Source organism: Equus caballus, chromosome 1 (assembly GCF_041296265.1).
Source record: "Equus caballus isolate H_3958 breed thoroughbred chromosome 1, TB-T2T, whole genome shotgun sequence".
Taxonomy (NCBI): domain Eukaryota; kingdom Metazoa; phylum Chordata; class Mammalia; order Perissodactyla; family Equidae; genus Equus; species Equus caballus.
Window position 1 is genome coordinate 60237940 of NC_091684.1, and position 22957 is coordinate 60260896.

Consider the following 22957-nt stretch of genomic DNA (forward strand, 5'->3'; position numbering starts at 1 on the left):
GCATGACTTGGGAGCTATTTTTACAACTAAGGGCAGACATCCCAATTCAGGGAGGAAGGATTGAAAGGAACCAGGATGAACTAGTTTGGAGAAGAGGAAAGTGGAGAACAGATTATCAGAGGTCTTGGCAGTGACCTGCTGACTTTAGAAGTTCCTGCCGTGCACCCCGTGCCCGCGCGCCACGGGGCTTACCATCTTGCTTCATCTGCAGGATGACCTGCTGAGTTAGATACTGTCACCCCCCCATTTCCAGATGGAGAAGTGAGGCCCACAGATTTTAGGCCACTGGCCCAAGGTCATTTGCTAGCAAGTGACAGAACTGAGATTTGGACCAATCTGGAGGCCAACACAACCCTGCTGGTGACCAGCATGCTCCCTGGCCTGTCCCTCTACCCAGGTGTTTTCAGCTCTGGCCACACACAGAATCACCTACAGAGCTTTGACCCCCCACACACATAAACACACACACAGGATCCACGTGCAGTCTGAGGAGGGCCCTGGGCACAAGCATTTCAGCTCTCCAGGCGAGGCTCCCATGCAGTGATCCAGGGAAAGGGTGACCCCATGGGGATAGGAGCAGCCATTCTCTGCCTCTCCCAGAGGGCCCATTGCATGGGCTTAGGCCACATCATGAGAGACCTCGGCAAGCCCTCTGGAAGAACTTCCTGCAGTGCCGTTGTCAAAGCTGGCAGCGGCGGGGAGCGTTTCCTTGAGGAGCAGCAGAGCAGTCTCCCTGCGGGCAGTCCAAGGATGGCTCTCTTGGCCTAGGCCACCTCGGAGCGGGGCTCCTCACTGGGCCCCTTACAATCGCAGGTGGGTGCTGGGACTTGTCTACCCTAAATACTTTGGGCTTAATTCCCCGGCATGGCTGGCTGTCCCCCACTCCCTCAGTCCTGCAGCCGCCAGCGATGGCCCTGGGAAGAAGCTTCAGCCCTTCCTCTGGGTAGATACTCCCTTTGGTGGGAGCTGGGGGGCTCCACAGAGGAAGATGGCTGTCCAAGGATGCTCCTGGAAAAGGAGGAGTCAAGGCGACTGGGCCCGGAGGTGCACATCCTCACACCTGGGGTGACACAGCCAGAGCAGTGAAGCTATGGGAACAGAGGCGAGGCACACCCTTCACGGAGGTAGTCCGGGCCTCTGCTCCTTGTGCTGCTGTCGCCGTGAGGACAGCCACTGACCCCTCTGGGCTGGATCAGTGAGTGGACTGAGACGTGCTCCAGGAGTTTTAAGAGCCACAGGTAATTTGTTTTTGAAATCCCTATATCTGGGATAAAGCTGGGTCTGTCTGTCTCATGGGACCGCAAGGTGGCCGGGAGGAGCCCAGATGGCGACAGAAGGATGTCATTCAGCTCCAGCCCTCACAGTACCCTTGCGCCCGGTGTCTCGGTGCCTGGCTCTGTGGCCCTTGGGCCCTCTGTGCTCACAGACCCACCTGGCAGAGTTTACAGAGCCTCCAGATATCATGGGGAGGGATGTCCCGTATGTACTGCGCACCTCCCACGTGGTGGCTGCTGTGCGAGGACATCGCTGAATCCTAGTAATGGTCGCTGCCTCTACCAAGCCCTTGCCATGTGCTGGCCGCTGTGCTGAGGACGCTGGTTCGCTCATTAATTCCACAGTATTCATTAAGCAACCTACTGTGTGCCAGAGGCTTTATCTGCATTATCCATTTTGGACCTTACTACAGCCCTAAGGGATAGGTGTTATTATACCCATTTTACAGGGAAGGAAACCAAGGCTCAAAAAATGTAGTTCGTTCCCAGGCACAAAGTAAATGACAACTGGGACTCAGACCGGGCCATCTGAACCATGTTGTCCGGCTCTTAACACTGTGCCCCACGTCAGCATTTTCAAATGTTTCCAGACTTCTTTTGACCACAATGCGCATTTCACCTGGCAACACCTACATGTCTGTAATGGAAACAACCATCTCATAAAGCAGCATCTACACTCTAAAAAACCCTCTGATTGTAGTTTTCCAGGAGGAGCAAGTGATCCTCAGCGCCAATCTTCTAAGTGGCTTATAAGCCACCCAGGCTGAGGATGGGGGAGGGGCCGTTTGCCCTTGGATTTAACCTTGTGTAGGTCCTTGGTGGCCTTGGGGAGCAGCGCTGTGGAGGAGGGGCAGAAGCTGGCCCGGAGGCGGTGAGGGGAGGTTGGAGGAGGGACACTGGGGGCAGCAAACCTGGAGAACTGTGTCTAGGAATTTGGCTTTAAAAAAACTGCCTCCCAGGGGAACGAGGCAGGAGTTGCAGGGGAAGTGTGGTCAACAGTGGTGTGGCTTTTCTGCTTTTAAAACACAAGAGAGATAACAGCTCGTTTGTGTGTTCATATGAATAGTCCAGTAGAGAGGGAGAAGCAGGTGCTGAGGAAGCGGAGGAAGCACAGCTCAGGGAGGTCGGTGAGCAGACGGAGGGCCTGGGCTCGGGTTCACGGGGAGGGGGCGGGGGAGGAACACAGAAAAGCACGCAGCTGGTTCATCTCTAGGAATAGGAGAGAAATCAGCCAAAGATGAAAGGAAATACAATTCTGGTCGTGACCCATTAAGTGGATTTCTTATCCTTTCATGGGCTGCAACCTGTAATTTGAAAAACCCTGCTGCACCTGTCTGCCTGACCTCGCAGCCATCCATGAGGATGCATCTTGCCCACATTCTGCAGGAGAGGAAAGTGGAGGCAATAAGTAGCTTGCTGGGGCCTCAGGGCTACAAAGACAAGAGTGGGGGCTGCAACCCACAGGGATTCAAATTGCCTTCAGCTTTCCTGGGGTACTAGGCAAGTACCCAGATTCCTAGGCCCCATACTGCTAGTTCCTTCTCCCCAGAGTGGGCCTGGGCACTGTTGCCAGGTGCCTCTGACATGGCCAGCTGGCAGGGAGCAGGTATCCAGGAACCACGCTTCTGTGCCGCATGCTGTTCCTTGAGAAGCACGCACTGTTCTGGATATAGGTGGATTGAGATGCTCCTGCAGACCAATCCTAGTGCCACTCAGATCTCTCCAAATGCAAAAGATGCTTGGACTCCATTTGGCAATCCACTCTTTGAGAGAATTCCAAAGAATGGTGCTGAGTGAGTGAGCTTCCTCCTCCCCCATGAGAGCGGATTAAGGCAGGATTTTGCCTGAGCCCTGTCATCCCAGAAAAGGGGGTGGCGGGGACAGTCAGGGCATCAGGCAGGAGGGAGTGGGGCTCTGGGCTTTCTGCCCCAGGGCATGGGTGAGTGCCTGCCTGGCAGAGAGGGCAGGTCGCCACCCCCCCCCCCCCCCCCCCCCCGCTCCCGCCCCGCTGCCCAGTGGCTTAGGCCAGCATGGATGGCTGCTCTAAACCATCTCTAAAAATTAGAACCAAAAGTGAGTCATTTTTTTTTATTCCCTTGTCCACCCTCTGACTCTAACTGCAGAGCCAGCCAGCGTGCCATTCCTAGTAAATATACCTGTGATGGCTTTTTCTTCTGTTTTTAGCTCTTGCTGCGTCCTGCAGAGGGAGAGAAAAAGCCTGTCTTAAAACGCTGTCAGTCATGCCTTCCGTGGCCTTGAGTTCTCGAATTCTCTTTTTATTTTCTCCCTGCGTGCTGACGGCCCCGTCTCCCCACCTGCGCCTGCTCCCTGGCCCTCCTGGGCTATCGATCGCCCCCCCCCGCCGCCGCCTTCGATTTTATTTCTTCCTGCACTCGTCCTTAGAATCCAGAGGTGATTTCCTCGACCAATTAGAACATGGCCTGGGCCTTAAGTGCTCCAGTGTCTCCTTAACATGATTGATCATCGCGAGTAGCCGGAGAGCAGAGCCCAATCGGAATCTTTGCCGGGCACTTTCGTTACCGGCATCATCGTCTGGAAGGGGTTTGCATGGCGGCCGGAGCCTGGGGGCCCCTTGCTGGTGTCTGGGGGGTCCTCTGTGTGCGTGTGTATTTGTGTAGCGCATGTGAGTGTGCACGCGTGTGCTCCTGAGGCCTGTCAGCAGCCTGTGGTTCGGCCCACGTGGGTCTCCCAAGAGAAACGCTCCCCGCAGCAACGATGGCGTGTGGGATGAGGAAGTGCCGACTGGTCTCCTAAGACTCCCCCTCTGTGGGGCTCTCCTGGGTCTCCTTCTGCAGGGAGCATGCGGAGCAGCCCCAGACCACCTCCTCTTTACCCACATGCCCCAGCGCCCCGGCGGTCAGCCTGGGATGCTGATACACGACGGCCCTCTGGGGGCTGCAGAAGCTGTCCCGGCCACGCCAGGACTGTTGGAGGAGGTGGGGAGGTTTCTTGGAAGGCCTCTTCCTCCTCGCCCTGGCCACATGGTCAGGCTGCCTGAGCTTCAGCCGTGAGTGGACCAGCTCTGCCCTCGGAGCTCAGGGTCACCTGGGCGTGGATTTACAGGGCTCCTGTTTCTCTGACCCTTCCCTCCATCTGTTTCTGAGCCATTTCTCCCCCTTTTAGGGTTCCAGCCTGAGGGTGCCTGGGGGAACAAAAAGGATGAACAGTTGAACGCCAGCTTGCCCCTTGTTAGGGAGCCTGAGGAAGGCTTGACAGAGGAGCGGTCAGAAGGGTTGACAGGATTGAGGTTTGCATTTTCCGTGCTCACCCTGCTTGGTAGAAAGAACTAGAATTCAGGAGAGCTGCGTTCTGTTTCTGACTGTTTCAAATTTTCTGGGCGACTTGGGGCTCCGTTTCCGTATCTAAGAAACTAGAGCGAGGTTGGCAGATTTTTCTGTGAAAACCCAGATGGTAAATGCTTTAGTCTTTCTGGGCCACACGATCTGGGTTGCAGCTACTCACCTCTGCCCTCGTGGAGTGAGAGCCACCGGAGCTCAGCCACCGGAGATGACCCGTAACAAGCAGGCGTGGCGGTCACTTCTGAGCCCTGGACGAGACACTCCCTTACGGCCTCTTCTCCACCAGGTTCGGAGATCTGCTCTAGAGGCACCTACCCTGCTCCCTTCTCTTCCCAGCACTGGTCGCTGCCTGACGTGTTGTCTGTTCATTTGTTTGTGTTTGCCGACTGCCGCCTTGACCAGACCATCAGTTCCATGAAGGCAGGAACTTGGGCTCCATCCCCTGTGTCTAGAATATCTATTGAGCTCAATAAATAAGTGCAGAATGATGAATTCATCTCAAGTGTTTGTGGAAGCCCATCGTGTGTCAGCGCTGGACTGAGGGGGTGGGGGGTGCAGGAGGAAGACCCTCATCCTGGGATCACACACCGTGATCCTGCTTTCGGGTTTGGAGACTCACGTGGGGTCATCCTTTTACCCGGCATGCATGGGTCATGCCGGAGCAGGCCTTCCCTACCCAGCCAGCAGCATGCCCTGCTTACTCCAAGTCGGTCAACCTGGAGCTTAGGGCTTACCCTTTATTTCCCTCTGTCCTACCTCCACATTCAGTCTGTCAGCAAGTCCTGTCAATTCTACCTCCAAAATATCTCCAGTTCTTCCCTCTATGGCCATCACCCCAGCCTCAGCCTCGCTGGCTGCTGGCTCCCGGGGCACCTCCTCCAATAGTTTCTCCACGGAGCCTGCAGAAGTGATCTCTCCTAGACGTAAATACAGAGGCCGTCCACTGCGCCACGTGAGGGCTCAAGCTTTGGGGACAGAGGCAGGGTTTGAACTGTGTGACTTTGGGCAAGTACTTGACCTCTCTGACCCTCAGTTTCCTCATCTGCATCATCAGTCTTCCCTCAAAGGAGTGCTGTGAGCACCGAGGAAGTGAGTACATGAAAGCACTCAGAGCAGCAGAGTGTGGGAGGGTTCAGGGAAAGTGCACTGGTACCAAGTTGCTCAGCCGTTTAGAGTCCTTTGTGGCTTCCTGTTGCTCTTGGAACAAGATCCAAACTCCAGCCCCACCCGGACCCCCTGGCCCTGCCCTGCCTCCAGCTTGGTCCCCCGACTCTCTCCCTCCCTCCCGGTACTCCAGGGTCACCCCAGTTTTTCAGTAGCTTGAACCCACCGAGCTCATTCCTGCCTCAGGGCCAACTATACACTGTTCCCTCTGTCTAGAATGCTTTTCCCTTCACCCCTCACACAGCTTACCCTGTTGGTCTCCATCCAAACCTTGCCTTCTTCAAGAGGTGTTCTCTTGTGACCCTCCCCAATGGACTCTGTTTTAGCCCCTTATTTTTTTTTTTTTTTTTTATTGCATTTATTACAACTTGCAATCTTTCTTTCTCTTATTTGCTGTTTACTCCTTTTTTCCTCCCTCACTGGAGAACACGGCATCCCCAGCCTCCAGCTCATGTTAGCAAATATAAGGTGCTTGGCCGTTATTTGCTGAATGAGTAAATGAGCTCCGGGAGATGACTGCCTGTGACACTTCTGCAGTGAATAGATGAGTGAGTCAGTGCACAGCCACTGCCACCCGCTCCTCCCCTCTGCATCCCACCCACTCCTGCCAGGCGACTCCTCTCTGCCAGCACCAATTGTCCTGTTTTGCTGCTCAGAGGCCTCCCATAGCTCCCTCGTACTTTCAGAAACAGACACCCCTCTTCCGCCCGCTACCTGAGACATACGTTAGTCTCCCCGCCTCCCTCACTCCACGTGTCCCATCATTTAACTAAACTGGAGTCCCAAGCGTGTCCTGAAAAAGGGCTGAAAGACAGGGGACAGAGCACCAAGGAGCTCGAGGAGGGCCCAGGAGGCAAGACTCTTTGGAGAGGCGGGCGCAGCTCCTGGGCCCTGCAAGGCAGACCACGCTGGGACGAATGGGCACGGCCTGGAGTGGAGAGGCAGAGGGCAGCCGAGCCCTGGAGGAGCTGGAGCAAAGATTGGGGGGGGCGGGGCTGGGAGCCTAGGGGATTGGCTGGCACCCAGGGCAGGCAGAGGGGAGCTGTCAGGGTCGGGGGGTTGGGTGGGAACATGCCCCACAGTCAGGTGATGGGGACATGGGGGCCGGCAAATGATTGACCTGGGGTGAGGGAGAAGGAGAAACCAAAGAAACGTTGAAGAGGGGGGCGCTGCAAAAGGGAGAGAAGAACCATGGAGCCTCAGGAGGGGTCGCTCGGGGGTTCTCTTGAAGGCCTTTGATTTGGGAGCTGGGAGCTGGGGCTCAGCAGGCCACCCAGGCGGCTGGCTGGCAGGCAGTGAAGATTGTTCTGCAGGCATGGAGGTTGTCGAAGCCAGGGGAGATGAGCTTCCCGAGGCAGGACTGCAGCACAAGGAGGAGGAAAGTAAGGGTGGGGCTCAGGAGGCTCCTCTGGTGGCAGAGAGAGCAGAGGACTGAGCTGCTGGGGGCAGGGCAGGGAGGCGGCCTGTGAGTCCCAGTGGGGATCCCTGGAGGGGAGGCGTGGTGGTTCCCCGTGGCTGCTGTAACAAGGTACCACAATTCCCATGGCTTAGAACCACAGGAATTTCCACCTCACATTCTGGAGGCCAGAAGTCCAAGCTCAAGGGGCTGGCAGGATGCTCCCCGAGGATTCGAGGGCACACCCTGTCTTGCCTCTTCCAGGCTCTGGCAGCTGTCAGCAGTCCATGGCGTTCCTTGGCTTGTGGCAGCGTCACTCCAGTCTCTGGCTTGTTCACACGATGCTCTCCTGTGTCTGTGCGCCCTCTCCTTCTTATAAGGACACCAGGCATTGGATTTAGGGCCCACCCTGATCCAGTATGATGTCATCCTAACCCAGTGTAGCTGCAAGGACCCCCTTTCCAAATAAGATCACGTTCTGAGGCTCTGGGGAAACATGAATTTTGGGGGGACACTATTCAACCCAGTATAGATGGGGTGGCACGTGGCATCTGGAGTGTGAGGACCAAGACCAGGCCTTGATGATGGATGGGCTGCAAAGAGGGCCCTTTGGAGGAGTCTTTCGCAGAGTAGCCCAGGAGGGGGCGTTCGCACGGAGGGCCTGGGCTGCGTGTTTAGGGAGTTTGGAGCGAAGGGAACTAGGGGCCTGGTGGCTGGAGGCAACGAAGCTGAAGAGGTTTTTTTTCTGAGCCCGAGGGAGCCCTGAGTGAGCCTCTTAGCCAGCAGTGAGGGAGAAAGGAAATGCAGGCCAGGAAGGGGGAACTCCACGGAGCAAGTCTGCCCCAAAAAGCTTTCCACGGAGTAGCGCGAGGTGGGAGGCTCACTCCAGAAAACCTCGGAGCTTTGCTCATCCTCTGGCAGGGATTCCAAGGAGATGTGAAAAAGGATCGCGGGCTGGGGAGGGCTGCTGAAGAATAAGGTTTCTAGTGACCCCGGAGAGCCCACCCTGGAGCTGGCCAGAGAGGCCGAGTGTCAGACGGATGTCAGAGCAGCGTGCAAAGGTCTGATGGGGCCCCGTCCCGCCTGTGACTGGGTCTGTCTGGCCAGCATCTTTCCTGGCCTTACCTCTCCGATTCTGCCCAGCTTTGTTCTGCCTTTGGGCCACTGGCCACCCCTTCACACAGGCGGATCTGGGCTTCTGTTTCCCTCACCTGTCTGGCCCCAGGAACAGGCACCACCCCTCCTTCCCTGCCCAGCCAGCTCTCCCAGCTCATCCATGCCCCCGGCCACACACTCATTAGATTTCCTGGACCAGAGCTCCAAACATGGGGCCTTGGAACCCACAGACAGGATGCCAGCTGCACCCCTCATGGGGACACCTGCCCTCTGCTCACTTCTCAGCCTGCCCAGCAATGACTTTGGTGGATGCCAGGGCGAGGGTGCCTCCCCTACAGCATCCCAGGCTGCAGAACTCGGCTCTCTCTCCGAAGGCAGCAAGTTTGCAATGGCAAACTATTCTTGACTGCAACCCGCTCACTGCTGCTAATTTCATGCCCCTGTGATCCAGGTAACGCTTTGCTGCCTCGAGCTGCCACCCCCCAGGCTCGAATCGCTTTTTCTCGCCCCGCAGGAGCCCAGCTGCCTCTGCCGCCCACTCTTGAGGTGGGGGCTGCGCAGAGCTGCCTCTCCGAAACCACCGGGCGGCCGGGCGCCGGGTTAGTCTGCCGCAGCTCGTGACTAATTTACTGCACTTATTTCAAAGTGCCCAAATGGCATTTGGAGAGAGGAAGCTTAGCCAGGGTCTGCCAGAGATAAACAGGCTCATTTCGGGGCCTCCCTGCCCGAAGAAACCTCTTTACCTGGACTCTGAGCCCGGAATTAAATTCTTCCAGAAGAGACGCTTAGCACAGAGCCTCTCAGCGTGGTGGAGGGAAGAAATGCTCCCCATCCAAAAATGGGCCTCACATCTGGCCAGCTAGCTCTGGTGGGTTTTTAAATTGTGTTTGAGAAGGGTTTCTCCCCGTCCTGGTGTTCACAAACTGGGCCAGGGTGTAAGAGATGAAAACGAGTTTCCTTGTCTCCATGGCAAGTGGATCAAGTGCCCCGTGCGGGGGCCGGCAATGGCTCCTCCATGCCTACCTGCCATTGGGCGCCGCTGGCCCTTGGCACCTCTGGGCGGGGGTCTTCCCACAGTCTGGGTTATGAGCCCCACCCCCACCAGGCCAGGGGTCTTTGCTGGGGTCTGCACAGTCAGGAGAGAAGCTGGAGGCCTGCCCGGGGCTTCCCAGCTATTGTGTCCTCTGTAACGTGGTCTGTGCTCATCAGCAGACCGTGTCCATCCATTTCGGGTGGCTGACAGAAGAGAGGTCTTTTCTCTTAATCTTTTTGGGTTTTTTTCTTTTTAACACTCTCAGATCCACAGGCCCCAGGGGAATGGACAGTGGGGTTTAAGGAAAAAAGAGAGTTACCAGGCAGAGGGGAGAGAAGTCAGACCTTGCATCATTTGCTGGCTTGGGCAGGTCACCTGCATGTAAGGGCTGGGGCAGAGGGGAGAGGCCACCCTGCTGGAACCTCAGATCCTGTGAGCTGGCCCCTGCTCACTGCTGGGAGGGCATGTGGGCTGCCTGTCCAGCCCCTGGGGCAGCCCGGTGGCGGGCCGCCACCCCAGTGACAGTGTCGGGGCTTGTGGTATGAGGCAGGCGGCTCAGCTGGAGCCACTCTGGGGTTTGTGGAGCAGTGATGACTATCTCCCCACCACCAACCCCTGGCCCCATCCCTGCCCTGCCTCAGAAGATTGTGCCACCAGCACTCACCACCGTGCAGCTTGTCCCTCTGTAGCCTCAGTTTCTGATCTGTGAAGTGGGAGCAACCTGTCCCTGCCTTGCTCTTACAGGCTGTGTTAGGAGCAAATGGTCTGAGGTCTGTGCAGGCCGCACATAGGCAGTTTTTTTCACATGTCAGTTTCTTGGAACTCTGCAGGGCTTCCATTTCCGTGCTTGTGTTACCTGACAGGTGCCAGGAATGACCTTTGATAGTCCTCCTGCCAGACCCCGTGTGCTAAGCCCCTCCCCAGCCCCAGGTCATTGCAGAGTGCAGGGGAGGGGCAGGGAGCGCAGCATTTGCTCTTTGTTCCTCAGAACTGGGCCTCACTCCACCTCACACTGGGTCAGAAAGTTCAGAATGGTGACAGGCGGGGCCGCTCTCTCACTGACACCCCAAGAGGGAGGGGGGTGCTGTGCTGCGTCCCTGCCTCTCTCCCGTGTGTTTGGATTGAATGGACTGCACGGTGCAGGTTTGTCTCAATTCAGCAGATTCCTGTTGATGCTGAGGAAACCCTCAGGGGGTCTGTTCCACCAAATGAACTTGGGTTCCAGTCCTAAGTGGCAAAGAGGCCTCCCTTGGTGCCTTTGCACATGCTGTTCCTCTCTCCACCAGCACTCCCACCTCCCCATGTCTGTCTGCAAACTTCCCCCAGCCTTTCAGGATGCGGTCCAAGACGGCCTCCTGTGGGAAGACCGCCCCCCCATACTTTGTGTCCATTGTACTACACCTGTGGGGTTGCACCAGATGACAGCTCCCTGAGGGCGGCAGGCACCCTGTCCTTTCTGTTTTATAGCCCAAACCACCAGCGCCGGGTTGGGCACACAGCAGCTCGCCACATCTTCGTAAGCAGAGGAATGGGCTGAAACAGGAAGAGATGCTGGCCTGATGGACAGTGGCCACCCAGCCGGGCTGAGGGCCGTGGGAGTGCCAGCCTGTGGGTCTCCCAGCTGCTGAAGCAGAAAAACCTGCTTGGGGAGGCCTCATCATCTCATAATCTCCTGGCCTGCTTCATCCACCCACTTCCCGGCCCTGCCTTCTTGCTGAATCACGCTTTGTCTTCCACCTGCAGTTACGTAAGGCCTAAACTGACCCCCAGGACTGCAGGCTTGCTCTGGGCTGTGTAAACAGGGCTGCTGTGTTGCACAGCTCTGAGGGCCTCCATTCGTATCATAATCTACAGGACTGGTGCCCCTGGGGTTGTGCAAGGACAGCACAGCCTCTGCTGCCATACGAGGTGGCCCAGTGCCATTGCACTGGTATTCTTCTCATTCCTCCACTCCCTAGCTAGCGCCGGCCTTTGGGGTCCTTGGGTTCACCTCTGGAAGTCAAGGCCGTGTTCATCAACCATGTGGTAGGGCACCTGGTGGGATAGATAACAACAGAGCCTTTTGAGGGAGCTCTCAGGAATCGGGCCCAAGTGGAGGTGAACTCTGGCATGGTTCTCCCCAAGCATTGCATCCCAGGAAATGCCCTGTGGGATGGAGAGTGCAGATCGCTCTGGAGCGGGCACGACTGCTAACTGCAGTGTGTTTGAGCCAGGATTCAAATGTCGTTCCATTTTCTTGAGTAAAATGGGAGAAGTAAAATTCCATTTGCTTGGAAGCAAATGGGATGGACCCAAGAAGGAAATGCCCACTGCAGGTCTGCAAAGTGCATAATCAAGAATTCAGTGTTGGCCTTGCTGTCGAATGTTTCTTAGAAAGGAGCCTGAGGCCACACCTGTGCACATGGTCCGTCAGAGAGTGCTATCCTAGAGAAGTAAGAATGAGGGAAGAGGGAGGTGGGGCAGGGGCAGAAGAGAGCAAATACAGGCTTCGGGGTCCTGAGCTGCCCACAGCTTTGCGGCAAAACAGCTGGCCACTCAGGCCCACGAGGTGACTCCAGAGGAGCCACAGGGAGCCGCCACATTTCAGAACCGTAGGTAGGGGAGAGGAAAGGCAGGCAACTTGTCTCTCATCTCATTCCCATCTCCTGCCTCTCCTTGGTCAAAGCCTGCCTCGTGGGGCTTTGCTCCCCCTGCCCTTCAGAGGGTGTCACCCGGTCCGTCCCACAGCCTCCGAGGAGCAGGAGCCTCTGCAACAGAAAGGCTGCCGTATTCAGGAAAACCCTCGTCAGTAGGAACTCAGCTCTCCGAAACACTTATTAATTAGGAATGTATTGCTGTGTAACAAAATACTACAAACTTTGTGGCTTAGAACAGCACATGTTTATTATCTCACAGTATCTGTAGGCCAGGAGTCTGGGCTTGGCTTCACTGGGTCCTCGGCTCCAGTCTCACTTGGCCGCGTCAAGGGGTTAGCCAGCGCCGCGGTCTCTGCGGAGGCTCGACCGGAGAAGCATCACTTCCAGGCTTACTGGGGTTGTTGGCAGAATTCACTTCCTTCCAGTTGGCGGGCTGAGAGCCTCAGGTTCTTGCTGGGTGTTGGTCAGAAACACTCAGCAACTAGGGGTCACCTGTAGTCCTTGCCACGTGGGGTTCCCCAGCATGGCCACTGGCTCCTCCAAACCATCAAGAGAGAAAAAGAGTCGAGTGAGACTGGCGCTCCCATCTCGTGTAACATACTCCCGTGATCCTGTACACATGCTCGTGTCGCCTTTGTTATATTCTCTGGGTTAGAAGCAAGTCACAGTCCCATCCACACTGAGCCGAGGGGATCCCACAAGAGTGTGAACATGGGAGGCTGGGATCATGGGGGCCACCTGAAGAATCTGCCCACATCACCTCATTTTGCTAGAATTCTACTTACAGGCAAAAGCAGCAAATAAGTAAGAACCGCCACATGTTTATTAGGAATTAAGTTAAAAAAATAAATTCCGTGGGATGTGCTAAGTCAACCTCTGTCACCATCCGCAGCCCCTGATCGGTACCAGTAAAAAGATGGCCCAGGGCAAGTCCATTCTCGCTCCCGCATGCTCGTCGTAAAGCAGAGAAACGGGCTCGGTCAACAGACAGGGAGTCATAGCCTTATTCAGTTGTCAATATTTAAAAAGCTTTCCAACATTAAAGGAACCATTTTCTGCTTAAATATCAACAAACCAGAACATTCAATTACCTAGAAAATCCCCATTCCTAAGACGTCAAGGAACCTGAGCCTGCTCAAAAAAAACAAAGAGGGAGATTCCTATCCCACACGATGGCCGTTCACAGACAGCCGTGGAATGAGTGGCCCCTGCACAAAGGGAGCCACCTCGGGGCTCAGATTTGCCGCAGTCTTAGCCGCCACACACAGCCATCTCTTCCCTGGGGCTTTTTTCCATTGCTCCCCCCTGGAGCCTTCCTGTGCTCACATAGGCCCAGCCACTGTGTCAAGATGTAATTGACTGAGTGCCTCGGCCAGTCCAGGCTCTACTGAGCCCATCAGGGCAGGAACAATGAGGTGGCACTGCAAAGGAGGCAGGCTATTTCTAAGGCTCATGGTTGATGGACCGCACTAGCTGTGATTATCATTTTAATTGCGGGGCCACCAGGATCTTATATTCAGGGTGCAGATTTCAAAGACACAAAACGCTCTGCAGGCTGAAAAAGGGACAGTGGAGTGGTCTGTGCTTCAGCCTGGTTGGAGCCCATTATGACATCTTCCTTTCTTGGCCGCCACAAATCTCCCAGAAAAGAGAGATCTGACCTCTGTCCCAGGGATGACTCAGATCCCCTCCCCTGGACCTTTCCCCAAACCCACTCATTCCAGTTCTGTCAGGTGCTCAGCCCGCCTCGTGCCACCCCCTCCCTGGAACTCCCTTAGAACTCACTGCTATTACCTCTGGTTTGGCAAAAAGGCAGGGAATTCTGGCGTCTCATCCTGTGGTGTTTTGAGATGTTAAAGACGTTCGCCAGCTCTCTTACACTCCCCGTGGGCCGCCCAGTTCCTAAAGGGGGGAGGCACGTCTGAGACTCTGTAGCGACCCCTACAGTCGCCAGGGTTCCTCATACATTGGCGAGTGTTTGCACACATGGTTCTTTGCACTAGGCAGATTTGTAACTCAAAGTATTTCCTCAGTTAAGTTCAACTTCATAAGCTTTCTGGAGTAAAATACTCACAGCTCCTTTTTTATTTTTCAGGGTAAACAATATGATTCATATAAACCCCTTGTATTTGGCGCTCAGTAAGTGCTTCATACACTTGAGCTGTTGTCACAGCTCAGAACCCACCATCATTGCTGACCTCGGGTTCGTGGGGTGACACACAATGACCAAAGCCAAGAGATGTCAGCTCTTTCTGAGGTTTTGGGTATTTTAAGACAGGTGTGTTGAGGGATAATGTACACACAGTGAAATCCACCCTAATGAGTGGAAGCTCTCTGAGTTTTGAACAACACACACAGTTACCATGCAGCTTATTTAGCTGTAAGTTCCAGCACATTATAATCAGGAGCTCTTCATCCTGTCTGTGGTCTCATGCACTCTGTGTCTGTAATACCCCTAAGCTGCTTCTAGGAAAATGCCCTTTTTCCTAATCTTGGCGTCTAGGAGCCACTTCCCCAAATGGCTTTGGCCTCGGGTAGCTGCTCTATTGAGGGAGCAAATCCGGAGTCAGAACAAAGTTGTCCTGCAAGGATCGGGGCCTGGCGTCTTTCTAAGAGGCCTCACTTGGTTACAACAGTGTGAGATTCTGGTTGGGTCATAACAAAACCCGTTTGGATAACTCTGAAATTTGACAGTGGCTATGAAGGCTGGCAGGGCAAAGTTTTTCTTTATGGATATCGAGTCTTGACCCCATTGAGTCATCCTTGGTGGGATGGAGTATGGGTGGAAACCTGGGCTTCAGAGCATTAGGGACCTCCCTGAGGGCAGGGACAATGTCTTCTCCTTCCGTATGTGCCAGCACTTACCATAGCTCATGTTGGTGTGTGTTTGTTGAGTGACCAAGTGAGTGGTCTTAGGTTGGAGATGGGGCAGGACCATGCTGTCTTTGGGGAGACTTACCCATCACTTGTAGGAATCTGAAGACAGGGGAGAAGCACCACCGAGAGGGCCCTGTCTCTGCTCTCGGGTGGGCGTGCATCCTCGTGACCTCAGCGGCCTCCTCGCTTCTGTGCCTGCAGAACTACTTTGAGAGCTACCTTGCCGTCGCCTCCACTGTGCCGTCCGTGCTGTGCCTCATGGCGAACTTCCTGCTTGTCAACAGGTAAGCCACCGTCCTCCCTCCCGCAGGCCCCACCTCACTCCAGCCTTCCCCACCTGCCTTTCGTCCACGGCTGCTGCTTTTCCACCTGCATAGACGGCAGCCACCAGAGCAGGAGGCGGGCAGCTCAGACTCCTCTGTGAAGACTGGGAGGTCACCTGGGCCTGCTGGTGGAGTGCCAGTCAAGGAGTGGACTTCCACTGTCCAGCCACACGCTGTGACATCATGTCAGCAGCCAGCAGGAGGCCTGTGGGAGCACGCATCTCCCTCCCTTTTCCCCTCAGGAGCCTGTCTGTCCACAGCTGCCTGGGCTGCAGGCCTTGCAGCCAGGGGACACCATGTGGACGGCAGGGTGGGGCCCAGGGAGTGAGAACTATGGCAGCTGGTCTTCCAGGCATTTCTGAGAGCAGTCGGAAGTTGAGAGCCTGGCATCCCACAGCTCTGGCTCTTGCTATATGGGAGTGGGGACCAAACTGCTCAGTGCTGGGCTGGTAACACTAGCCCACGTGTCGATCACTCAGAGGGGTCCATAGGGAACTTCTGACGCTGTGTTAGTAAGGGCCGGGAGACAGCCTCCTTCTGGATGTGCTGAGGAAGAGGGAATGATTTAGGAGACAGCCAGACAGATTAGCACGGCCCTTTGACCCCAGGGGGGGACTTTTCCCATCCATTCTCTGTTTGGGTTTGGCAGGGCAGCAGCCCTGGCTACTTTGCCTGCATTTCCCCTAAGCTACCACTCGGTGACATTGTTATGATTCAGAAACTGGGGCTTCTCTTGGGTACACCTGCTGAAACGTTGGATCACTGATGGCAAATCTGTTTTACCCACCTCTGCTCAATTTGTAGCGACTGTCTAGATCTCTGGTTGAACACGATTCTAAGGCAGGTCAGGCCCCAGGAGGCGGAGGGTAGGGGGTTTGTGTGTGCTGTGATTGATTAATGATGTCTGCTCTGAGTACAGGAGGAGAGAGGGCAGCACATGGGCTTCATGTGAGCTAAGCCTGAATAGACCAGTCTTTCCAAGCATGCTATGGGCTGTTCCAGTTATCCGCTGTTGTGTAAAAATGATCCCAAAGCATAGTGGCTTACAATGAGAACCATAGTTAGTGTCTCAGGTTCTGGGAGTCAGCAGGCTCGGCTGGCGCTCGGGCTTGGTGTCTCTCCCACAGACAGGTTGCAGACAGCTGGGGCGGGCTGCTGGGCCTCCTCGGCACATCTCTCTCCGTCTCGCTCTCCGGTCTCTCCCTGTGGTCTCTCGCATGCTGGCCACCGGTAGTGGGACTTTTCCTCTGTGGCTGAAGAGCAAGTGCTCCAAGAGAGCAGGGCAGAAGCTGCCTGGTCTTTGTACACTAGGCTCTGCAGCCACGTAGTGTCACTTCTGCCACGCTCGACTGGGCGAGGCAGTCACGAGGCCCACCTGGCTTCAAGGGGACATGGTCCCCACCTGTCAACGGAAGGGATGACAAAGAATTTGCCCTCTTCTTAAAACCAAAGTGCAGGTGGAAGAGCGAGGAGGAGGGTGATGCTCCGATGGCCTGAGGGCCCTTCACCTCCTGCCTGCCCCCGGCACACAGGGCCGTGTTCAGTGTTCTTGCAGGTGGGGCGCAGCCTCCAGAGACCACCCCAGGAGGAGTGAGGGGATGGAGCTGGGGGCAGAGCCAGGTGTTCCCTCAGCACGGCCAGCCCCTGAGGGCAGAGCAGGGTCCCTGGCAGGCACTCGAAAGAGAGGCATGAGGGCAGGTAGGGGCCACAGGAGGAGGAGGACAGGAGGAAGTGGCAGCACCGTGGTGGCGCAGACTTGCTGAGCCTCTCACTGCCCTCTCTCCTTTCCAGGCCTCTCTCATCTTCCTCTCTGTGCACTCGCTCAGCTGGTCCTGGGGATGGGGGTTTGTCCAGCTGAATAGCCCAGCCTCGCATAAATGAGAGCCCCGTCCCCTTCTAGATCTGGAGTCACTGTCTGTACTGTAACAAGGGTGTGATGCCTGGTGACCCCGTATTATATCACTTAGGATGCGCAGGACCCAGGAGGGAGGCCGTGACGTTACCCATTTCCCAAGTGGCAGTTAGGAGACGTGCCCAAGACCATGGGGCTGGTAAGGAGTGGCCTGAGTTGGCGTTTGCTGGCACTGCCTCCTCTGTGGTCATAAGGTCCAGCAGGCCAGAAGCCAGCCCGGGACTAGGGGTCAGCAGTGGCAGGGAAGGTCCAGCCTGAGCGCCCTGGGAGTGTCATCTCTAATAAGAGTCATTAGCACCTCTGAGCCCTCATTATCTCCTTTAATCCTCACAACAGCCTGCGAACAGGAAGCTTATGACCCTGTTTTACAGATAGGAAAACAGGCTCACTGAGGTCACCTGGCCATTAAGAGAGTGGAGCCAGATTGGAACTGGATCCCTTCTTGCCCCACGTCTGTGCTCGGAACCACTGGGCCACCTGCCTCCTAGTCCCCCCAGTTTGCCCGTCCCGTCCCTGCAACCAGAGCCTCCCCCAGACCCTTCTGGTGAGCGCCCGTCTCTGCCCTGGCTTCAGGCTGCTGGGAGGAAGGAGGGGTTCAGAAGGTCTGTGTCTGTCTGCAGCAGGGACCCTGGGTCGTCCAGGCCGCTGCCCTCCCTGGGTTGGGTGGGGAGCTGACTCTGAGGGCTCAGCATTTCTGGGCATTGTCCTGAAGGGTCCAGCCCACGCCGGGTCCTGCCCCTACCCTTTCCAGCCCAGGAGGAGGGTGAGGGCAACATGGGAAATGCTCCCAGGCCTCCGTCTGTTTCTGAGCTGTGGGAACATGCTTTGGGGCTAAGCTGTTTTCTCTTTAATGTGCGAAATTGAAATGTCTCCTTTTCTCCCCTCCTGGAGAACCCTGGCTTTCTCTGACTGGCTCATCCATAATCGCCAAGTGTTTTATTATGTTAAATCTGCAGCATCATAAATACTTATGAGGAGGATTTACATTTGGGGGACTTATGAAGAAATAGTCCCCTGGGGTCCAGAGCCCTCATGAACAAGGAGGGGTGGGGAAGCTGGCAGCCTGGGTACAGCTGGCAGCCGTCTCCAAGAATCTCACGTTAGTGTGACTGCCGCAGGGTCCCGGGGCTAGAGTGGTCATCTTGGCCATCTGCTGTCCCAAAGCAGAACCACTGACACCAGGGCAACAGGGGCCTAGACTTTCCCCAGAATCCCAACAGCATCACCGTCCCCTGGGCCACTTTCCCTGCCCGAGGCGGAAGAAACAGAGATGGGAGCCAGCATGCTGCCATTAGTGCGTGGAAGGCAGGCTCGTGTGTGGCACATTTCATAAAGCTTTATGAGCACTGAAAATAGCCCCAGGCGAGATCCCCAAGGGCCTGGAGCCCATGGGTGAGGCTCGAGGCTCCAGGGAGAATGGTTACGTGGCAGGCAATTAGCAGGCGAGGAGGAGACCTGTGCAGGTGAGGGGTCACGGGGGCAGCAGAGGCAGAGGTGGAAGCACATTGCTTCTGTAACGTGTGTGGCGTTTACCTCCTCATCTCCCACTCTTCCCTTATCTCCGCCTGCGGGTGCCTGCATGAGAAGCCCCCCAGCTCCCTCCAAAGCAACCTTCCTGTCCAGGCAACTAATTACCTTGTTGTGACAGGCACAGGAGAGCCACCGTGATGCCAGCAGCATTCCGGGGGGGACTTTCTCTGTGCGTCTGTGAGGAGGTGGTTGGGGGCAGAGGCCAGTCCCCAGGCTGGCTGGAAAGCCTGCAGATGTTCACAGCTGTGTCCCTGTCGTGCCAAGGAGGCAGGAAGCAGAGAGCGAGCGGGAGGTTCAGGCCCCGCGTGGCAGCCGCCGTGCACCGCTGAGACCCCCTGCTCATCAGTTCGTGCACCCAGCAGATATTTACCAGGTGTCCACAGGCCCTGTGCCAGCCCTGGGAGTGGGGACAAGACAGCATCCTGTCCTTACCGTGCTCCTCTTATCTCCTGGTCTGTCCTGTGCCCTCTCCTTGCCCCACGGAACTGTTAGAACTTTTTGACACTTGTCCCCAGCCTCTCTCTCTGCTTGAATTTCTTCAAATTTAGAATCATAAACTGGAAGGGACCTGAATGTTATCTCATCCAGCCTCTTCTTTTTTGACATGCAGAACCAGGCCCAGAAAGGTTGAATATTTGCCTGGGGTCACGCAGTGAGTTGGTGGCAGAGCTGGGCAGGGCTCCAGTCTCCTGACTCCCGCTCTGTGCCCCTGCTGGCTCTTATCTTTGGGGTGGGTGGGGCAGCTCCCGCTGCTGCAGGAGGTTGAGGGGTGCTCTGTGACAGGATTGAGTATGTAGGATCACCCCCAGCATCCAGGGGGCCTGGCGTGCACTCACAGTAGATGCTCTGGGCCCCCAGGGGTCCAGGTGCTCCAGCTGGCTGCCCACCCCGCTCCTGCCCAGGCTGAGGTCCTGCAGACCCTGGGAAGATGGACCCAGCAATCTTAGTGTGTGGTTCCCCCGAAACAGACCCTGGAGCAAGGATTGAAGCGCCAGTTGTTTATTTGGGAGGTTAAGGTAGGATAGTGGAGAGGGAGACAGGGAAGGGAAGACAGTCAATAAAGGATGCCTGATCAAGCCAGCTGCCACAGAGGGCAACCGGCTTGGCCTGCCTGGGAACTCCAGGAGCCGGTGTGGAACACACACCCGAGGGGAGGGAGCTGGGCTCTTTATCCACCTGCTTCCCCATCACTGGCTGAAGGCTACTCTTGGGAGGTATTCATTGCCTGTCCCTTGCAGCCTGCTTCCTGGTAAGAAGGGGTCACACAGGCAGGGTGCCCACAGTGCGGTGGAGTTTCCGACCATGTCGCTCCCCAGCTGCAAAGCCTTTGTGTTAGTTGGCACTGTTGGTCACAAATGATTAGAGACACAAAAGGAATTTTCTCATTCTTTATCTGGAAAATTAAAGTCAGCTCTGCCTCCGGGCCTTGCTGGATCTGGGGGATCACAAATGTCCACAGAGCTCTCCTTCTCTTGTGCCATCCCTGGGCTCTGTGTGTGTCCACTTGGCTTCATCCTGAATTCGCCTCTCTCCATGCCGCCGGCCAGGTGGTGACCAGCGGCCCCTGACACAGTCCCAGCAGAGCGAGCTTCACTCTGCCTTTCAGTCCCAGGGACGACGGACTGGCCCTGCCTGGGTCATGCTCATCCCCAACCCAATTCAGTGGCTGGGGGGCATGGGACAGTCTGCTCACCCCGGACCAAGTCATGTGCCCATCGTTTGTAGGTGAGTCCGCTTAGACAGTATGGCCAGCCACCTCCCAAGACGACTTGGCATGGAAGAGGGAGTGTTCTTGGGGGAAGGGGGCTGGTGGACAGAGACCATATGTCCACTCCATGCCCCGCTCCGAGGATCAAGTCCTGGTGCTCATCGGGTGAACAGGGCCCTCCAGCGTGGGCTCCGTGTCTCTCCAGCCTCCTCCGCTCCCGGTCTCACCTGTCCCCCAGAGTCCATTTCAGTTCCCTGAACGTGCCACGATCTCTCACAAGATATATATACTCACATCCAGACACACCTTATACTCCAGCTGAGGTGTCACCTCCAAAAAGCCTGTGCAACACCCAGGGTGAGTTTGTGTCCCTCACAAGTGCCCAGGATGTCCTGTGACTATACAGCACACTAGGACTTTGCACGCTAGATCAAAATGCCTGTCCCTTGGCTGTCCTGTGTCCCAGCCATCCAGCACAGCACGTGCCCAGTACACATCTGTGGAATGAAGACACCAGGGAGAACACACATCAGCAGACAGCCGTGGGCTGGGGCTCAGCAGACCTGGGTTCCCGTCCCAGCTCCCCACGGACTCACTCCACGACCTTGAACTGTCCTTCCCCTTCCTCCATCTTCCCCCTGCCCCTTACGAAGCAGGAGCAGCACCTGCTCCCCCTTCAGCTGGAGATCAAGGATGGGAAGGAAATTCAAATTAGCCTGGGACCACAAAAGCAGTTTGAAGAAATCCTTTCTTACTTTTCATGCTCATCATTTCACACCTATTTATGTGCATACATATTTTTTCTACCTTTTAAGTCTGTCTATTGTATCCAAAAAAAATTGCGTATAACTAATCTGGCTTTTCTCCCAGCCCTCACCCACTGGTTAGCAGGAAAATTTACTAAATGTCCAAGCTTGTTTAAAGCTTAGTCTAATCTGATGGTTTAACAGCCCCTTTAGATGATGTTCTCTCTCCCTAAAATAAAAACACCGTTTCTCAGAGAGCCAGCCTTCCCTGCTTCTCCCTGCAGGGCAGTGTCTGGGCGGGTAGGGGGCTGGGAGGAGGATATGACTTACATGTGGGCATGGACTGGGGGGAGTGGGGGAGCTGGCCCTGGGCTGCACTGGCTTGGCCTCAGCGATTGCCCGTAACAACTGAGACCCTCACTGGAGAATCCTGCCCTGGCCGCCTGTTCTGGACCACCCATATTTCCTTCATTCCAGGGGAGGCAGGAAGTCATTCTGAGAGCACAGACTGGAGCCAGACCTCCTGGGTTCACAGCCGTGACCTTGGGGAAGTTCCTTAGCCTCTCTGACCTCATTTTCTTATCTGTATATATGGGATAGGTAAGAATACCCATCTTATGGAGCTGGTGTGAGCATTCAACGAGTTCGCACATAGGAGACACTTAGAAGAGTACCTAGCACCAGTTCAGTACTGTCTGTTTGCAATGATGATGATGATGATGATGATGATGATTTTCTTCTCTTCTCTTCTCCCTCCTCCCCCCTGCTAAGTTTGGGGGGAAGGCGTCCCAGTGGGTGGCTGCTCTGTTTAAACAGTAGATGCAGCCGGCGGGAGCTCAGCCCTGTGCAGGAGGAGGAGAAGGCTTGTCTCCTGAGCTCTCATGTCCTGTCCTTGAACCTCACAGCAAGTCAAAAAGAAACCCATCCCTGGGCCTTTGCCCTGAGTCAGGCACTGCCCCCTGGCCTCCACACCCTCCCCTCCAGGGATCCTAACAACCACACCCCAGGTAGATCCACTCTCCTCCCTATTATACAGAAGCAGAGGCTGAGACCAGAGCAATTGAGCCACTTATCCAGGGTAAGCCTCGTGAGCCGGGAAGACAGGATTCAGACCCAGGCCTCCTGATTGCAGAGTAGACAGTCCCAACCACTGAGCTCACCTACTTCCCAGAATGTTCACCAACCCCGGCCCAGCATGGGAGGCCCGAGGGGGTCTCTAACCACTTCCTGCATCCTCATCCTAGGGTTCCGATTCATGTCCGTGTGCTGGCCTCGCTGGTTGTCATGCTGGCCATCTTTGTGGTGATGACCGTGCTGGTGAAGGTGGATACCTCCTCCTGGACCCATGGCTTCTTTGCTGTCATCATCATCTGCATGGTGATCCTCAGTGGCGCCTCCACCATCTTCAATAGCAGTGTCTTGGGCATGACCGGCTCCTTCCCTATGAGGAATTCCCAGGCCCTGATATCAGGTAAGAGCTGGGGTCAGACAGCTGATCAGGTCAGTCCACCTAGGGCTCATGGGAAGGATCCAGAGGTCAGGAAATGAGTGTTAGGTGTGTTTCCATTATCTGTGATTATCTAACAAATCACCCAGAGCTTAGTGGCTCAGGACGGTAACAGTCGTCTCCTCTGCTCACACATCTGGGTTCGGGCAGGACTTGGTGGGGACAGCTCTCCTCTGCGCCACATGGCATCCGTCAGCTGGTATAGCTCCAGTGGGGCCTGCAGGATCCACTTTCGAGGTGGCGAGCTCGCCTGGCTGGCGTGTTGGTGCTGGCCCTTGCCTGCAAGCTCCGCTGAGGCTGGGGCCGGGCTTTCTCTCCACCCGGACCTCATGCGGCTGCGCGCGCTTCCCCATGGCCTGGTGTCTGGGTCGTGAGAGCAAGCATCCCAAGAGCCCTAGGCAGAAGCATTCTTTCC

The 22957-nt window shown here is 55.8% G+C and overlaps 1 protein-coding gene across 2 annotated transcripts in view; it reads left to right on the top strand.

Moving 5' to 3' along the window:
- SLC29A3 (solute carrier family 29 member 3) overlaps positions 1–22957 on the top strand; it is a 41958-nt gene that overhangs the window by 8579 nt on the left and 10422 nt on the right. Inside the window, exons 3-4 of one of the 2 annotated variants that reach the window (XM_070263268.1) lie at positions 14912–15100; positions 22280–22506. In XM_070263268.1, coding sequence (XP_070119369.1) covers positions 14912–15100; positions 22280–22506 — 416 coding nt within the window. The remainder of the gene's footprint in view (positions 1–14911; positions 15101–22279; positions 22507–22957) is intronic. The other variant, XM_005602445.4, reaches the window with a different exon arrangement.